This window comes from Natator depressus, chromosome 1 (genome assembly GCF_965152275.1).
Source record: "Natator depressus isolate rNatDep1 chromosome 1, rNatDep2.hap1, whole genome shotgun sequence".
Lineage (NCBI taxonomy): Eukaryota > Metazoa > Chordata > Testudines > Cheloniidae > Natator > Natator depressus.
Window position 1 is genome coordinate 346488011 of NC_134234.1, and position 13575 is coordinate 346501585.

At 51.8% G+C, this 13575-nt stretch overlaps 1 protein-coding gene across 1 annotated transcript in view; it reads left to right on the forward strand.

The window, feature by feature from the left end:
* The first annotated feature begins 1301 nt into the window (after positions 1–1301).
* The window catches only part of SND1 (staphylococcal nuclease and tudor domain containing 1), a 494703-nt gene continuing 482429 nt past the window's right edge, over positions 1302–13575 (forward strand). The window contains exon 1 of the mRNA XM_074942785.1: positions 1302–1388. Coding sequence (XP_074798886.1) covers positions 1317–1388 — 72 coding nt within the window. The 5' untranslated portion in view covers positions 1302–1316. The remainder of the gene's footprint in view (positions 1389–13575) is intronic.

Consider the following 13575-nt stretch of genomic DNA (forward strand, 5'->3'; position numbering starts at 1 on the left):
ACACCTGTTTCGCAGCGCAAGCGCTGGGAGCTAGGGGGAAAAGTGGGCACGTGGCGCACTCAGGGGAGGAGGCGGAGCGGAGGTGGAGGTGAGCTGGGTGGGGCGGGGAGCTGCCGGTGGGTGCAGAGCACCCACCAATTTTTCCCCATGGTGCTCCAGCCCCGGAGCACCCACGGAGTCGGCACCTATGGCTCTGTGATGTGTACTGAGGGCACTCTAGTTTCTTCCATCTCCATCTCCGTTGTCACTGCTTGGCCTCAGGTAGGGTTCTGTGCCCTCCTGGCAAGTGGGATCCAGAAGGTGGGGAAGGGAAATTGATCTGGGATCCCTGCCTCTGCTGAGCTGTGAAGAGGGTAATCCTTTGCAGGGGCCTGGGGGCTCCTTGGGGGGAGAAACTAGGGGTCTCACCTGGGGCAGGTTGGAGGTGGGGATTGCTAGTCCTTTTCCCCTCCTGGGGCTGTGAGGAATCCCACTTTCCTGTAGCATGTGCTGTGTTGTGATGTAGGTGGAATATGAGGGCAGAGGGGGAAGGTTCTTTCCCTTCTTAGGGAGTGAGTAGGGCGAGGTAGGGGAGGATGGGGAGTTACTCTGTGGCCCTCACTTCTCACCAGGTGCTGAGTGGGGTCAGCAGGAGATGGGGGTGCTAGATAATTAAGTGCTTTCCCTTTGTGAGGGATGGGGGCTTATTGGTGTGGGGCAGTTATGCTGGGGTTTCCCCTTGTCCCCAAGTGCTGAATGGTGGGGTGCACTGGAGGTCAGTGGATTCGGGCAGGTCATTGCCCCTCCTGGGGGCTTGGTGTTGGAGGTGTTACTTTGGGGTCCCTAATTGTCCCTGGGTGCTGAGTCATGGGCTGGGTGGTGGGAGATTTGGGGGGTCACTCCGGGCCAAGCCGCGGGGCGGGGAAATCAGAGGGGCCGGCGCCCCCCCGCCGCCAGCGCTCCGGCCGGGCTGAGGGGCGGGGCACAGTCACACGTGGGGCCAGGGCAGCCGAGCCTTTGCCGACGTGTCCCTGCCCCGCGTGCCCCGGAAGCCCCGCCCTCGCCCCCGGTGACGTCATTGTGAATACGGTCTATCGGGCCCATGTTGAGGCCCCGCGCGCTGATTGGCCTGGCAGAAAGGGGCGTGGTCTGGCGGACGGGTCGTTGATTGGTCGGCCGAGGGAGTCCCGCGCTCAGCGCGCCTGCGCCGGGTGGCGGAAGGGATAAATACCGGCGGCGCGGGGTGCCCCTCCCCCCCACACGTTACCGCCGGCTGAGTCGGCTGCGTGCGCTCCGCGCTCCCCTCACCTCAGCGCGCCCGGCCCGCCCGCCCCGCCATGGCCTCCGCCGGCCCCGGCCAGAGCGGCCCCGCCGCGCCCCTCGCGCTGCAGCGCGGCATCGTCAAGATGGTGAGAGCCGGGACCGGGTCTGGGGTCTCTGTCCTGGGGCCTCTGCAACCCGCCGCCCCCCGCCGGTCCTGCCCCGGCCCCGCCGTGGAACTGACCCCCCGGGCCTGTGCCCCGCCGGTGCTGCCCCGGCCCCGGGACCCCCCGGTCTGCCCTCCCCGTGCCGCCCCCCGCCGGTCCTGCCCCGGCCCCGCCGTGGGACCCTGCCCCCCGGTCCTGTGCCCCGCCGGTGGTGCCCCAGCCCCCCCCCCGGTCTGGCCCTCCGGGCCTGTGCCCCGCCGTGACAGACCCCCCCCCTCGTCTGCCCCCTCGCCGGTGCTGCCCCGGCCCCTCGCCCCCTGCCCCCCCCGTCTGCTCCCCCTCCCGGGCCTGTGCCCCGCCGTGACAACCCCCCTCGTCTGCCCCCCCCCCGCCGGTGTTGCCCCTGCCCCCCCCCGGGCCTGTGCCTCGCCGTGGGACCCCCCTGTCTGCCCCCCCGGGCCTGTGCCCTGCCGGGCCGCCCTTGCTCGGGCCGCCCCCTGCTTCCCCGCGCTGCAGCCGAGACCCCGCCGCTCCTCACGGGCGAGGCGGCTGGAGGCTGCTCGGCCCCTGCCGACTTGTCCCTGCCTGAGCCATGTGCTCTCGGGGGCAGGGCTCCCGGTGGGTCTGGTCCCCGGCCAGACCCCGGCGGCTCATCCCGGGCCGAGGTCGCAGGGCAGCGGGGTGCCAAGTAGGGGGCTGGTAACGTCCTGCCTTGTGTCCAGTGGGGCCTGAGACTTGTCCGCGGCGGTGGCTTTCCTGCGGGCCAGGAGGCCTTCCTGCGGCGGGGCTGGACATGTCCTCCAGGCTGGAGACCTGGAAGCTGCTCAGGGATTGCTCTTGTCCTGTGGATGGGCATGTGTTCCTCCTGGGGGTGGAGAGGGCATGCCCTCTACCTGCGGGGAGGGGCCTGAACCTGAGGATTGGTGGGTATGTACTTTACCCTGATGGATTGGCAGGCCCTTATGTCCAGGGCAGGTTTTCCATTGGCTTCGCACAAGTGGTTCCAGGGCAGCAAAGTTGTCAGTAGCTGTATAAAAAACTCGCTCCTAGGTGAGTCTGGCGGGAGCCTGCTTGGGGTGAGCCACGAACTGGGTGCAGAATGGTGGGGGAGGGACATGGACACATGCAGCTTTTGGTGTGGGGGTGTCTGCATTGTTTGTCTGGGGGGCTAAGAGAGTTAAGGAGGTGGGAGTGCAGTGTGTGTTCTGTTTTGGAATTGATCTGTGTGCTGGTGGGAGAGATCGAGCTTGGGGTTGGTGTATTGCCCTCCACTTCCATCTGTATTGGCCCCAGCCAGTGATGTTTGCAGCAAGCCCCACTCTGGAAGCTACCACAAAGTCTAATCCTTTGCTATTGTCTGGACTGATGGGAGCCCGTGGGGAAGCTAGGTTTTTCAGATGGGAACTTGGCCTGTGGGAGAGGAGAGAGCACAAGACACACAGCCCAGTTATTTGGGTGGGGGGAGACTGAGGGGGTTGGTGGAAACTGAGACTTGTTTTTCTGGTTGGGCTGGGGTGTGTGTGGGGAGCTGGGGCCGGTGGGTTGTTTCCATACAGGCCCTGTTTAACAGGTGCTAGCACCTGTCCTAAAGTCAGACTGTTACTAGCCGGTCAGGGGGCCATGCCCAAACCTATGGAGGCAGGGAGTCTTTACAGTGGTTATGCCTCACTCTCTCCTAGTTTGTCCTTCTCACCACTTTAAACATCTTCAGAAAAAAGAAGCCAGTTCACGCTGGCCTGGGAAGCAGTGCTGGATCTGTGCAGGTGATGCAAGCATTGCTAGCACAGTTTCAGCTATTGTGCAGCACAGAATCTTAGAGGGATCTGGGCATTGGCCCTGACCAATGCCATGCTGTGCTCTGAAGGGACCGGTCTTCTAGGGAAGGCCGCAGCACTGGGGTGCTCTGGGGAGCTGGGGGGATTCATATCTCTGCTTGCAGAGTGGTTCAGAAGTTGTTGCCCCCCTCAGCCTTCCTCCAAGAAGGGACCCTCATCTTGCTCACCACTGCTCATGTGGGCTTTTTACCCACCAGAGGGCTTAACCCACTGACTTTTCAGAGCTTTCAGTGTGCCCCGTAGGGCTGAAACTGGAAAGGTTTACTCCTTGTTTAGCTCTTTCACAAGCTCCCCAGAGGGGACGTATATAGTAGGTTTAAAAATGTAACTAGAGCTTTAACCAGCTTTGAGTTGCTAGGCTGCTGCTAGAGATCCCAGGGAATGTGAGCATCAGACTTCCTGGTTCCTCTGCCAGACTGAATGCTGTCAGATTTAGGGTTGGCCCTAGGTCTGTGGTTAGACCCTTCTCTACTCTCTTGGGCTGAGATTTTTCAGGCTTAGTCTCTGCCCCAAGATAAGTTTTCACACAAATCAGCTGAGTAGTCTGTGTGGAAAACAAGCACATCCCTAATGTTAAAAGGGTATATACAGTACCCAGTGCACTGAGGTCTCTAGTTCTACTGTAATATACAAAGTCTATGAAATACAGTTGGCAAACGGATAGGTGATTGATGGTAAGAGGTCAGTCAGGAGGGAGTGCTGTGCAAACAGAGACAAAAGGTGCACCATTCCTAAACCAGATGTGGATTAGGAGCGAGTATGTATTTAGAACAGTCCTTTAGCTGTATTCAATGTCCCACAGAATAGGGATTCCCAATTTTGAAGGCAGGGAGGGGGGCTACTGATGCTGTTACTTACTATCCCTGCTAGATTAGCAGGCAGAGGAAACTCATCTAGTCTCCTCCCCAAATTGAAGCATGTGCTTTTATTTCCTTCCAGCATTTCTTCCTCTTCGGATGTTTTGTCCCTTTCCTGTTATCTTCTGTTCCCTTCCCCCAAGATAAGGTGCTTGAGCAGGCTAAAGGAGCCTCTGCAGCAGTTTTGCTCTCAGGGCACATGAGACTAGAACTCTAAATTTCACTCTGGGGCCAGCAGCACTTTTTGCAGGAGGTCACTTGATGGAAATTGAAGGGCAGTGAATTTAGACCCAATAGAAATAAATGCTACTTTATGCAGAATAATCATCCTTGTGGCATCCATCGCCTCAGGAGGTTATCGAGAGGAGTGCAGTGACTGGATAATTTTATGGCCTAACAATTGTAGCTTTGCAGGCTGTGATTAAAGGGGAAATCAAGTGTCCTGCTTCAGGGTACAAACTGATTGCATGGAGGGGTCAGGAAGGAACTCTTCCATCTGCAGAATGGTATAGACCACCGGACCAGGGGGATGAGGTGGATGAGGCTTTCTTCCGGCAACTCACGGAAGCTACTAGATCGCATGCCCTGATTCTCATGGGTGACTTTAATTTTCCTGATATCTGCTGGGAGAGCAATACAGCGGTGCATAGACAATCCAGGAAGTTTTTGGAAAGCGTAGGGGACAATTTCCTGGCGCAAGTGCTAGGGGAGCCAACTAGGGGGGGCGCTTTTCTTGACCTGCTGCTCACAAACCGGGTAGAATTAGTGGGGGAAGCAAAAGTGGATGGGAATCTGGGAGGCAGTGACCATGAGTTGGTTGAGTTCAGGATCCTGACGCAGGGAAGAAACGTAAGCAGCAGGATACGGACCCTGGACTTCAGGAAAGCAGACTTCGACTCCCTCAGGGAACAGATGGCCAGGATCCCCTGGGGGACTAACATGAAGGGGAAAGGAGTCCAGGAGAGCTGGCTGTATTTCAAGGAATCCCTGTTGAGGTTACAGGGACAAACCATCCCGATGAGTCGAAAGAATAGTAAATATGGCAGGCGACCAGCTTGGCTTAATGGTGAAATCCTAGCGGATCTTAAACATCAAAAAGAAGCTTACAAGAAGTGGAAGGTTGGACATATGACCAGGGAAGAGTATAAAAATATTGCTCGGGCATGTAGGAAAGATATCAGGAGGGCCAAATCGCACCTGGAGCTGCAGCTAGCAAGAGATGTCAAGAGTAACAAGAAGGGTTTCTTCAGGTATGTTGGCAACAAGAAGAAAGCCAAGGAAAGTGTGGGCCCCTTACTGAATGAGGGAGGCAACCTAGTGACAGAGGATGTGGAAAAAGCTAATGTACTCAATGCTTTTTTTGCCTCTGTTTTCACTAACAAGGTCAGCTCCCAGACTGCTGCGCTGGGCATCACAGAATGGGGAAGAGATGGCCAGCCCTCTGTGGAGATAGAGGTGGTTAGGGACTATTTAGAAAAGCTGGACGTGCACAAGTCCATGGGGCCGGACGAGTTGCATCCGAGAGTGCTGAAGGAATTGGCGGCTGTGATTGCAGAGCCCTTGGCCATTATCTTTGAAAACTCGTGGCGAATGGGGGAAGTCCCGGATGACTGGAAAAAGGCTAATGTAGTGCCAATCTTTAAAAAAGGGAAGGAGGAGGATCCTGGGAACTACAGGCCAGTCAGCCTCACCTCAGTCCCTGGAAAAATCATGGAGCAGGTCCTCAAAGAATCAATCCTGAAGCACTTACATGAGAGGAAAGTGATCAGGAACAGTCAGCATGGATTCACCAAGGGAAGGTCATGCCTGACTAATCTAATCGCCTTTTATGATGAGATTACTGGTTCTGTGGATGAAGGGAAAGCAGTGGATGTATTGTTTCTTGACTTTAGCAAAGCTTTTGACACGGTCTCCCACAGTATTCTTGTCAGCAAGTTAAGGAAGTATGGGCTAGATGAATGCACTATAAGGTGGGTAGAAAGCTGGCTAGATTGTCGGGCTCAACGGGTAGTGATCAATGGCTCCATGTCTAGTTGGCAGGTGGTGTCAAGTGGTGTGCCCCAGGGGTCGGTCCTGGGGCCGGTTTTGTTCAATATCTTCATAAATGATCTGGAGGATGGTGTGGATTGCACTCTCAGCAAATTTGCGGATGATACTAAACTGGGAGGAGTGGTAGATACGCTGGAGGGGAGGGATAGGATACAGAAGGACCTAGACAAATTGGAGGATTGGGCCAAAAGAAATCTGATGAGGTTCAATAAGGATAAGTGCAGAGTCCTGCACTTAGGATGGAAGAATCCAATGCACCGCTACAGACTAGGGACCGAATGGCTAGGCAGCAGTTCTGCGGAAAAGGACCTAGGGGTGACAGTGGACGAGAAGCTGGATATGAGTCAACAGTGTGCCCTTGTTGCCAAGAAGGCCAATGGCATTTTGGGATGTATAAGTAGGGGCATAGCGAGCAGATCGAGGGACGTGATCGTTCCCCTCTATTCGACACTGGTGAGGCCTCATCTGGAGTACTGTGTCCAGTTTTGGGCCCCACACTACAAGAAGGATGTGGATAAATTGGAGAGAGTCCAGCGAAGGGCAACAAAAATGATTAGGGGTCTAGAGCACATGACTTATGAGGAGAGGCTGAGGGAGCTGGGATTGTTTAGTCTGCAGAAGAGAAGAATGAGGGGGGATTTGATAGCTGCTTTCAACTACCTGAAAGGGGGTTCCAAAGAGGATGGCTCTAGACTGTTCTCAATGGTAGCAGATGACAGAACGAGGAGTAATGGTCTCAAGTTGCAATGGGGGAGGTTTAGATTGGATATTAGGAAAAACTTTTTCACTAAGAGGGTGGTGAAACACTGGAATGCGTTACCTAGGGAGGTGGTAGAATCTCCTTCCTTAGAGGTTTTTAAGGTCAGGCTTGACAAAGCCCTGGCTGGGATGATTTAACTGGGAATTGGTCCTGCTTCGAGCAGGGGGTTGGACTAGATGACCTTCTGGGGTCCCTTCCAACCCTGATATTCTATGATTCTATGGTACAGTTGGGTGCACTCAGGTTTTTGTTGTTTTGTGGAGTAGCAGACTTAGGTCGCTATTTGAGGCTCGTTCACGTCTAATCATGTCTAAAGTTAGGCTCGTAATTCAGGGTTTGGCCTTCAGTTAAAAATACCTTGATTTTTTTAGGAGTACTGAACACCTATGTGTCTCATTGAAGTTAATGGGAACTGTAGGCGTCCTGCTTGTTGGAAATCAGGTAATTTTTATTTAGGTCCCTCGGTGCAGGTTTAAAGTTCCCTAACTTTAGGCTTCCAGATATGAAAACTTAGGTCTGAGCTCCTGAGCCAGTGCAACAAATCCTATAAACAAAGTTCTTTCACCTTTCTGTTTATATCCGGGCATGACTCTGATTTTGGGGGCGTTAACTGGTGTGTGCTGAACACTTGTGAGAAACTCTGTGCATTACTGAAGGTTAAATTTGAAATGTCTGAGCTTCGTGAACAAGTGAATGTAATTGTCAGAAGTACAAAGCTTGTTTCTTCTGCCACTTCCTTTGGAGAGCAAGTGAGACTGGCATGTGCTTTCTTAGAACAGACAATGTTGCAGAATAGCAGGGCATGAGCATGAGCTACAGATGGAGTTTTATGGGAATTTGGCTTAATTTTCAGTTAGATTTAGTTTGCTAAACTGCTGTTTCTCAGCTGAGTTGGAAGTTTTCTTCAAATTGCAATTATGCAAAGCATTTTCTAATGCTTGCTAAACAGCATTTAGGGTAGTAAAAACTTGTGTGTGTTTATATATAATTTTTTTAGATGGCTACGGTCCAGTGGTTAGAGTGCTAGTTTGGGCTGTGGGAGACCTGGGTTCAATATCTGCTTTGCCATAGACCTCCTCTATGCCCCAGAGCAATTCACTTACTCTCTCTGTTCCATAGATGTCCAGTGGGGATACTAGTATTGCTCTGCTTCACAGGAGGGTGGAGGATAACTGCATCAAAGATTGCAGAACTTAGATACTACAGTGATGGGTGGGTAAGATAAGTATCCAAGAGAGATTTCACCAGCATCTCTTGCAGCCTTAGACTTTTCTCTCTGGCTGATTCCTATTGTTCAGAACCTTTGCTTCAGGGAATTCATGTTTGAGCTGGGAACTTCACTTTGAGGAATAGAGATCTAGGGAGCACTTTTGGCAGCTTATGCACCTATTTTATTGAAATTTTTATCTCTTCTCTTCAAGTAACCCACATTCCCTGATGTGAGGGTATAACTGTGTGATCTAGGAGTTGAGGGGTGAGACCCAGGGGTTCAAGCCACCTGAATGACTTTCACAGCAGCTGTGCACCCTGGAATGCATTGATAACTTGTAAAATGGTAAAACTGACCTCCCCTGTGCTCCTGGAAGTGCACTGGAAATAGTAAAGTGAAGTCGTTGCAGGCTGTGTGATGGCTGCCAGAGAATGGCACTGGTTTGAAGCAAAGCCAGTTAAGTTTTGCTCCCTTTCTCATTCTAAAAATCAATGAATCACTTCCCTGTTCATGCTACAGTGTAAATCTGTTGCAGTGTCAAACTTTCTTACAGCGAAGGAATTTGCATCTGGCAAATGCAGCCTAGATGTAAGAGTACCCGGTGGCAATTGGGGAAGGTCTGTTCCCTGGGCCAATTAGAAGCTTCCCTTTGGTGATGAGCCTGTATTTCATACCCCTTATAGTATCTTCCACCAGGTATGCTCAAGGCACTTTACACACCAGCCTCATGACGCTGCCCTCTGAGGTGCTGTGGACCAGCTTAAGGTTAGGCAGCAAGTGGGTGGAACTGGGAATAGACCCCAGGAGTCCTGAATCCAGCAGCTCTGCATGCTGCTGTCTGTGTGGGGGATGATAGGGTGACCAGATGTCCCGATTTTATAGGGACAGTCCCGATTTTTGGGTCTTTTTCTTAAATAGGCTCCCATTACCCCCCACCCCGTCCCGATTTTTCACATGTGCTGTCTGGTCACTCCTATGGGGTGAACTGCTGGGAAGGGTGAGAGCCAGACCCTTGTGGGAGACAAATGGGGGCAAGGGTGGGGAGTTAAGTGCGTCCATCCTGAGGTGATTTGATGGGGATTGGATGGAAGATGGGGTGATGCTGTGTATTTTGTTCACCCACCCGTTACCTTGCACCTTGCTCATCAACTGGGAGCAGGGTGTGTACGGCACCATTTCCTGGGTAGCCTCTCCTTAAGAACATAACAGCCATATTGGGTCAGACCAATGGTCCATCTAGCCCAGTGTCCTGTCTTCTGACAGTGGTCAATCCCAGGTGCTTCAGAGGGAATGAACAGAACTGGGCAATTATCGAGTGATCCATCCCGTTGTCCAGTCCCAGCTTCTGACAGTCAGAGGCTTAGGGACACTCAGAGCATGGGGTTGTATCCCTGACTATCTTGGTTACTTGACCTTTCCTTTATGAATTTATCTAGTTCTTTTTGTGAACCCAGTTATAGTTTGGGCCTTCACAACATTCTCTGGCAAAGAGTTCCACAGGTTGAGACTGCATTGTGTGAAGAAATACTTCCAGTTATGTTTTCCAATGTGCATTACTTTGCATTTATCAGCACTGAATTTCATCTGCCAGTTTGCTGCCCAGTCATCCAGTTCTGTGAGATTGCTTTGGACTTAACTATCTTGAGTAGATTTGTATCATCTGCAAATTTTGCCACCTCACTGTTTACCCCTTTTTCCAGAATATTTATGAATATTTTGAACAGCACTGGTCCCAGTATAGATCTTTCGGGAACCCCACTGTTTACGTCTCTCTCTTCTGAAAACTGACCATTTATTCATGCCCTTTGTTTCCTATATTTTAACCAGTTACTGATCCATGGGAAGACCTTCCCTCTTATTCCATGAGCGCTTACTTTGCTTAAGAGCCTTTGTTGAGGGATCCTGTCAAAGGCTTTTTGAAAGTCCAAGTGCGGTATATCCACTGGATCACCTTTGTTTGTGTGTGTTGACCCCTTCAAAGAATTCTGATAGATTGGGTGAGACATGATTTTCCTTTACAAAAGACATGTTGACTCTTCCCCTGACAAATCATGTTCATCTGTGTCTGATAATTCTGTTCTTTCCTATAGTTTCAACCAGTTTGACTGGTACTGAAGTCGGGCATACCGGCCTGTAATTGCCAAGATCACCACTGGAGCCTTTTCAAAATTGGCTTTACATTAGCTATCCTCTAGTCATCTGGTACAGAAGCTGATTTAAGTGATAGATTCCATACTACAGTTAGTAATTTTGCAATTTCATATTTGAATTCCTTCAGCACTTGGATGAATCTCATCTGGCCTTGGTGACTTATTGCTGTTTAATTTATCAATTTGTTCCAAAACCACCACCTCTTGATGCCTCAGTTTGGGACAGTTCCTCAAAGTTGTCGCCTCCCTCTTTGAGTCTGTGAGGATGATGGTGGGATGGGAATCCCTCCTGCGGCTGTTTCTAAGCCTTTCTGCTTCATTGGAATGGTAGTTGTGCTCTTCTCTACATGTAGCTGTCACCTGCAGGGCCCCATCCAGTCACCTTCCTCTGACTTGACCCCTCCCTTCCTCTTCGCAAAATCCCACTCTCCTCTTCGATAATTCCCTTTCTGATGGCCCATTTGACCTCTGGACTCCTCATTCAGCCTTCAGCGCTGGGTCAGCTCACCAGTCCCCTGCCTGGCCACTACCTCTTCCCCTTCAAGATCATTTCTATTGCAGCCTCCTCTCTGGCTGCCTTGACTCTCTTTGGTTCACACAAACTCACCTGCCTGACCATATTACCCTGTTTGCTCCCCAGCAGTGAATCCCTCCACTGGTCCCCTTTCCACCGCATCAAGCTCAAGCTTCTTGTTCTTGCCTTCAAGGCCCTTCATGTTTCTGACTCTCCTTAGTGGACCATGTTTATCATCCTTATCCCTCCGCAGCAGTGCTAGCCTTGTTGACTCATCTGTCCACCTCTTCCATAGCAGTGTCTGTTTTCGGTGCCATCTGTTGTGCATGGGACACCTCTAGAGCCACGATTGCTGTAAGGTTGGGATGGGACAACGGGATGGATCGGTCGATAAATTGCTGTGTTCTGTTCCCTCTGAAGCAGCTGGCGCTGGCCATTGTCGGAAGACCAGATACTGAGCTCGATGGACCATTGGTCTGACCCAGTGTGGCTGTTCTTAAGTTCATATGAAGCCTGCAAGAAATTACCCAGGGAGTAATTTCTACGTAGGAGGGCAGTGGGGGGATAGCTTATGCAGTCCCCCCGAAAGCAGAGCTACCGGCCTGTTGTTCTGCTTGTGTGTGCTATACTCTTCCTGTTTTTGCCTTTCTCATTGTAGTGCCTTCAGGGTAGGGAGTGTGTCCTCCTTGTGTTAGGAAAATACCTAGCACATTGTTGGCACTCTTACAATGTAACTGAGTCCAGGCTGGCATATTCCTAGTGGGAATGACCCTCAGGAAGGTGACTTGGGGCATTATTTCTCCACTAAAGGTCACGCTTCCAACTCGCTGACCTACAGTTTTTTCTTTACAGATGTTCTGGCACCCCTCTTAATTTTGTTTTTGCACCTTTTGGGTGTATTTTCCTACAGATGTGGGGAAGCCTGTGGAGTTTGGGGAGCTGAGAAATGGGCCCCCGAGCCCCTGCACAAAGGGGAAGAGAAGCTTAAATGTCTCAAACAAGGTCTTTTTGCCCTGAGTGCACTGCAGTGGCTGTTCCTTTCTGTGGCTTAGGTCACCTGGCTCTCCCAGCTGGCTGGATAATTACATACATGTTAAATGCAGTCCATGCTGCAGTCATAGGCCAAATGGCAGCTCATTTTAATGTGTGGGAGTTGGTGGTTGATTCAAGCTCAGAGTAGCTTGCAGTTGGTCATGGGCTGCAGCTATTAGCTGCAGCAAGGTTTTGAAGCCCCAGTGCTGCCTTTAACCATCGGGAATCCCAATTGGTGGCAATGGAGCAAGCTTAATCGGAAGAGTTCTAGGTTGGAGATGGTTTGGGTGCTGCCCATGAATCAGACCTGCATGTCCTGTCATCCAGTGCTCTCGTTTCCATCCTGCTCAGATCAAGCTGGATCATCACCTTCCCACCCCTGCAGTCTCTGTGGTCATGTCTTTGCGTGGTAGCTGAGGTAGGTTGCAGTTTGTCTGGCCCATTGTAGGCACTGAGTAAAATGGGCACTGGCTGCTCCTATCTCCACGCTGCCAATCCCTTGGGTCCTGTAATCGGATTTTTCACCCTGTTAGATCAGTTCTTAAGAAGTAGCTGCTGAAATTTAATTTCCTTCTGGAGAATTGTTTCCAGACGAGACCCAAGGCATTAGCATTGGGAACTTTCCTCCCTGCTGTGCTGAAATGAGGGGAGATGGGCACTGTTCATCCTGCCACAGTTAATGGGCAGAAAGCTGGTTCTGTGGATGCTTGCTTGAAGAGGTGCAATGCTACTGTGGTATTACCTGGATGGGTGCAACCTCCCTTGGGGAAGGGTAAAGGAATGGGGGCTGGGGTATGGGAGGGCTGAAGTTGGCAGGGCAGGAGGGAGAAGCAGGTGAAATAAGTAGATGGAAAGTGAATGAAACTGATTATATGAATCTTCCCTTGGGAGGACCCCTCTTCCCCTGGCTGTATGTGGAAATAGCAGGTCTGAGAGCACAGGGTACATAGCAACCACTCCTGCACACTGCTGGCTCAGATATTATGGTGGTTAGGGCCATGTGAGTACCTGGCTAGAGCATATTGGGGTGGGTCATGCTGGTGTAATTCAGCTGCTAGCCAGTTGCTGTGGGAGGAGGGAACGTGAGTCTCAGGAGAGAGACAGACCTGTGAGAAGCTGCAGATGGGGAAGAATAAGCAGCTGTATGTACAGCACTTAGCAAGCCCTGTTCTGTGCAAGGGCTTGTTCGCATCTTTGGAGCTGAGCGCTACAGATAATAGAGCAAGTAGAAGTTAGCTACTGAACCCAGTCAGAGAAGGCAGCAGCACTATTGCAGTGACGAGAACCTAGAAGATCATTGGAAGGAGCAGATAGGTGAAGAGTCCCTCTTTTGCCGGCATGGGTTTGTGTAGACAGAGCCCGGGATGTCTCCTTCCACCACTGATGTCATATCCTGAGGATGTAGTAGGTATTCCCAAGACACCTGAGGTAGTTGGGGTGACTGGGGGAGCACAGATCCCCGAGAGGTTGGGGGGCTATAGGTAGGGCAGCTGTCCCACACTGTCAGAGGAATTGTGAACTGCCATTCACTCAGTTTGACGTGTCAGGATGATGGGCAGGTATCCTTATACTTCCAAAGACTGACTGTACTGTAGCCTGGCCCTGTCCTTGGGACAGTCTTCTTCTTTGAGCATCCTCTGGCCTCCAAATCCCTACTTGAAGCCACTGTTTCCAGGGATGCTGCCTGGCCTACCTGTTTCATGCCTTCCTCTACCTGAGCTGTTCTGTGGCTTGCCCCCTTTGATCTCTCTGATCCTAGACT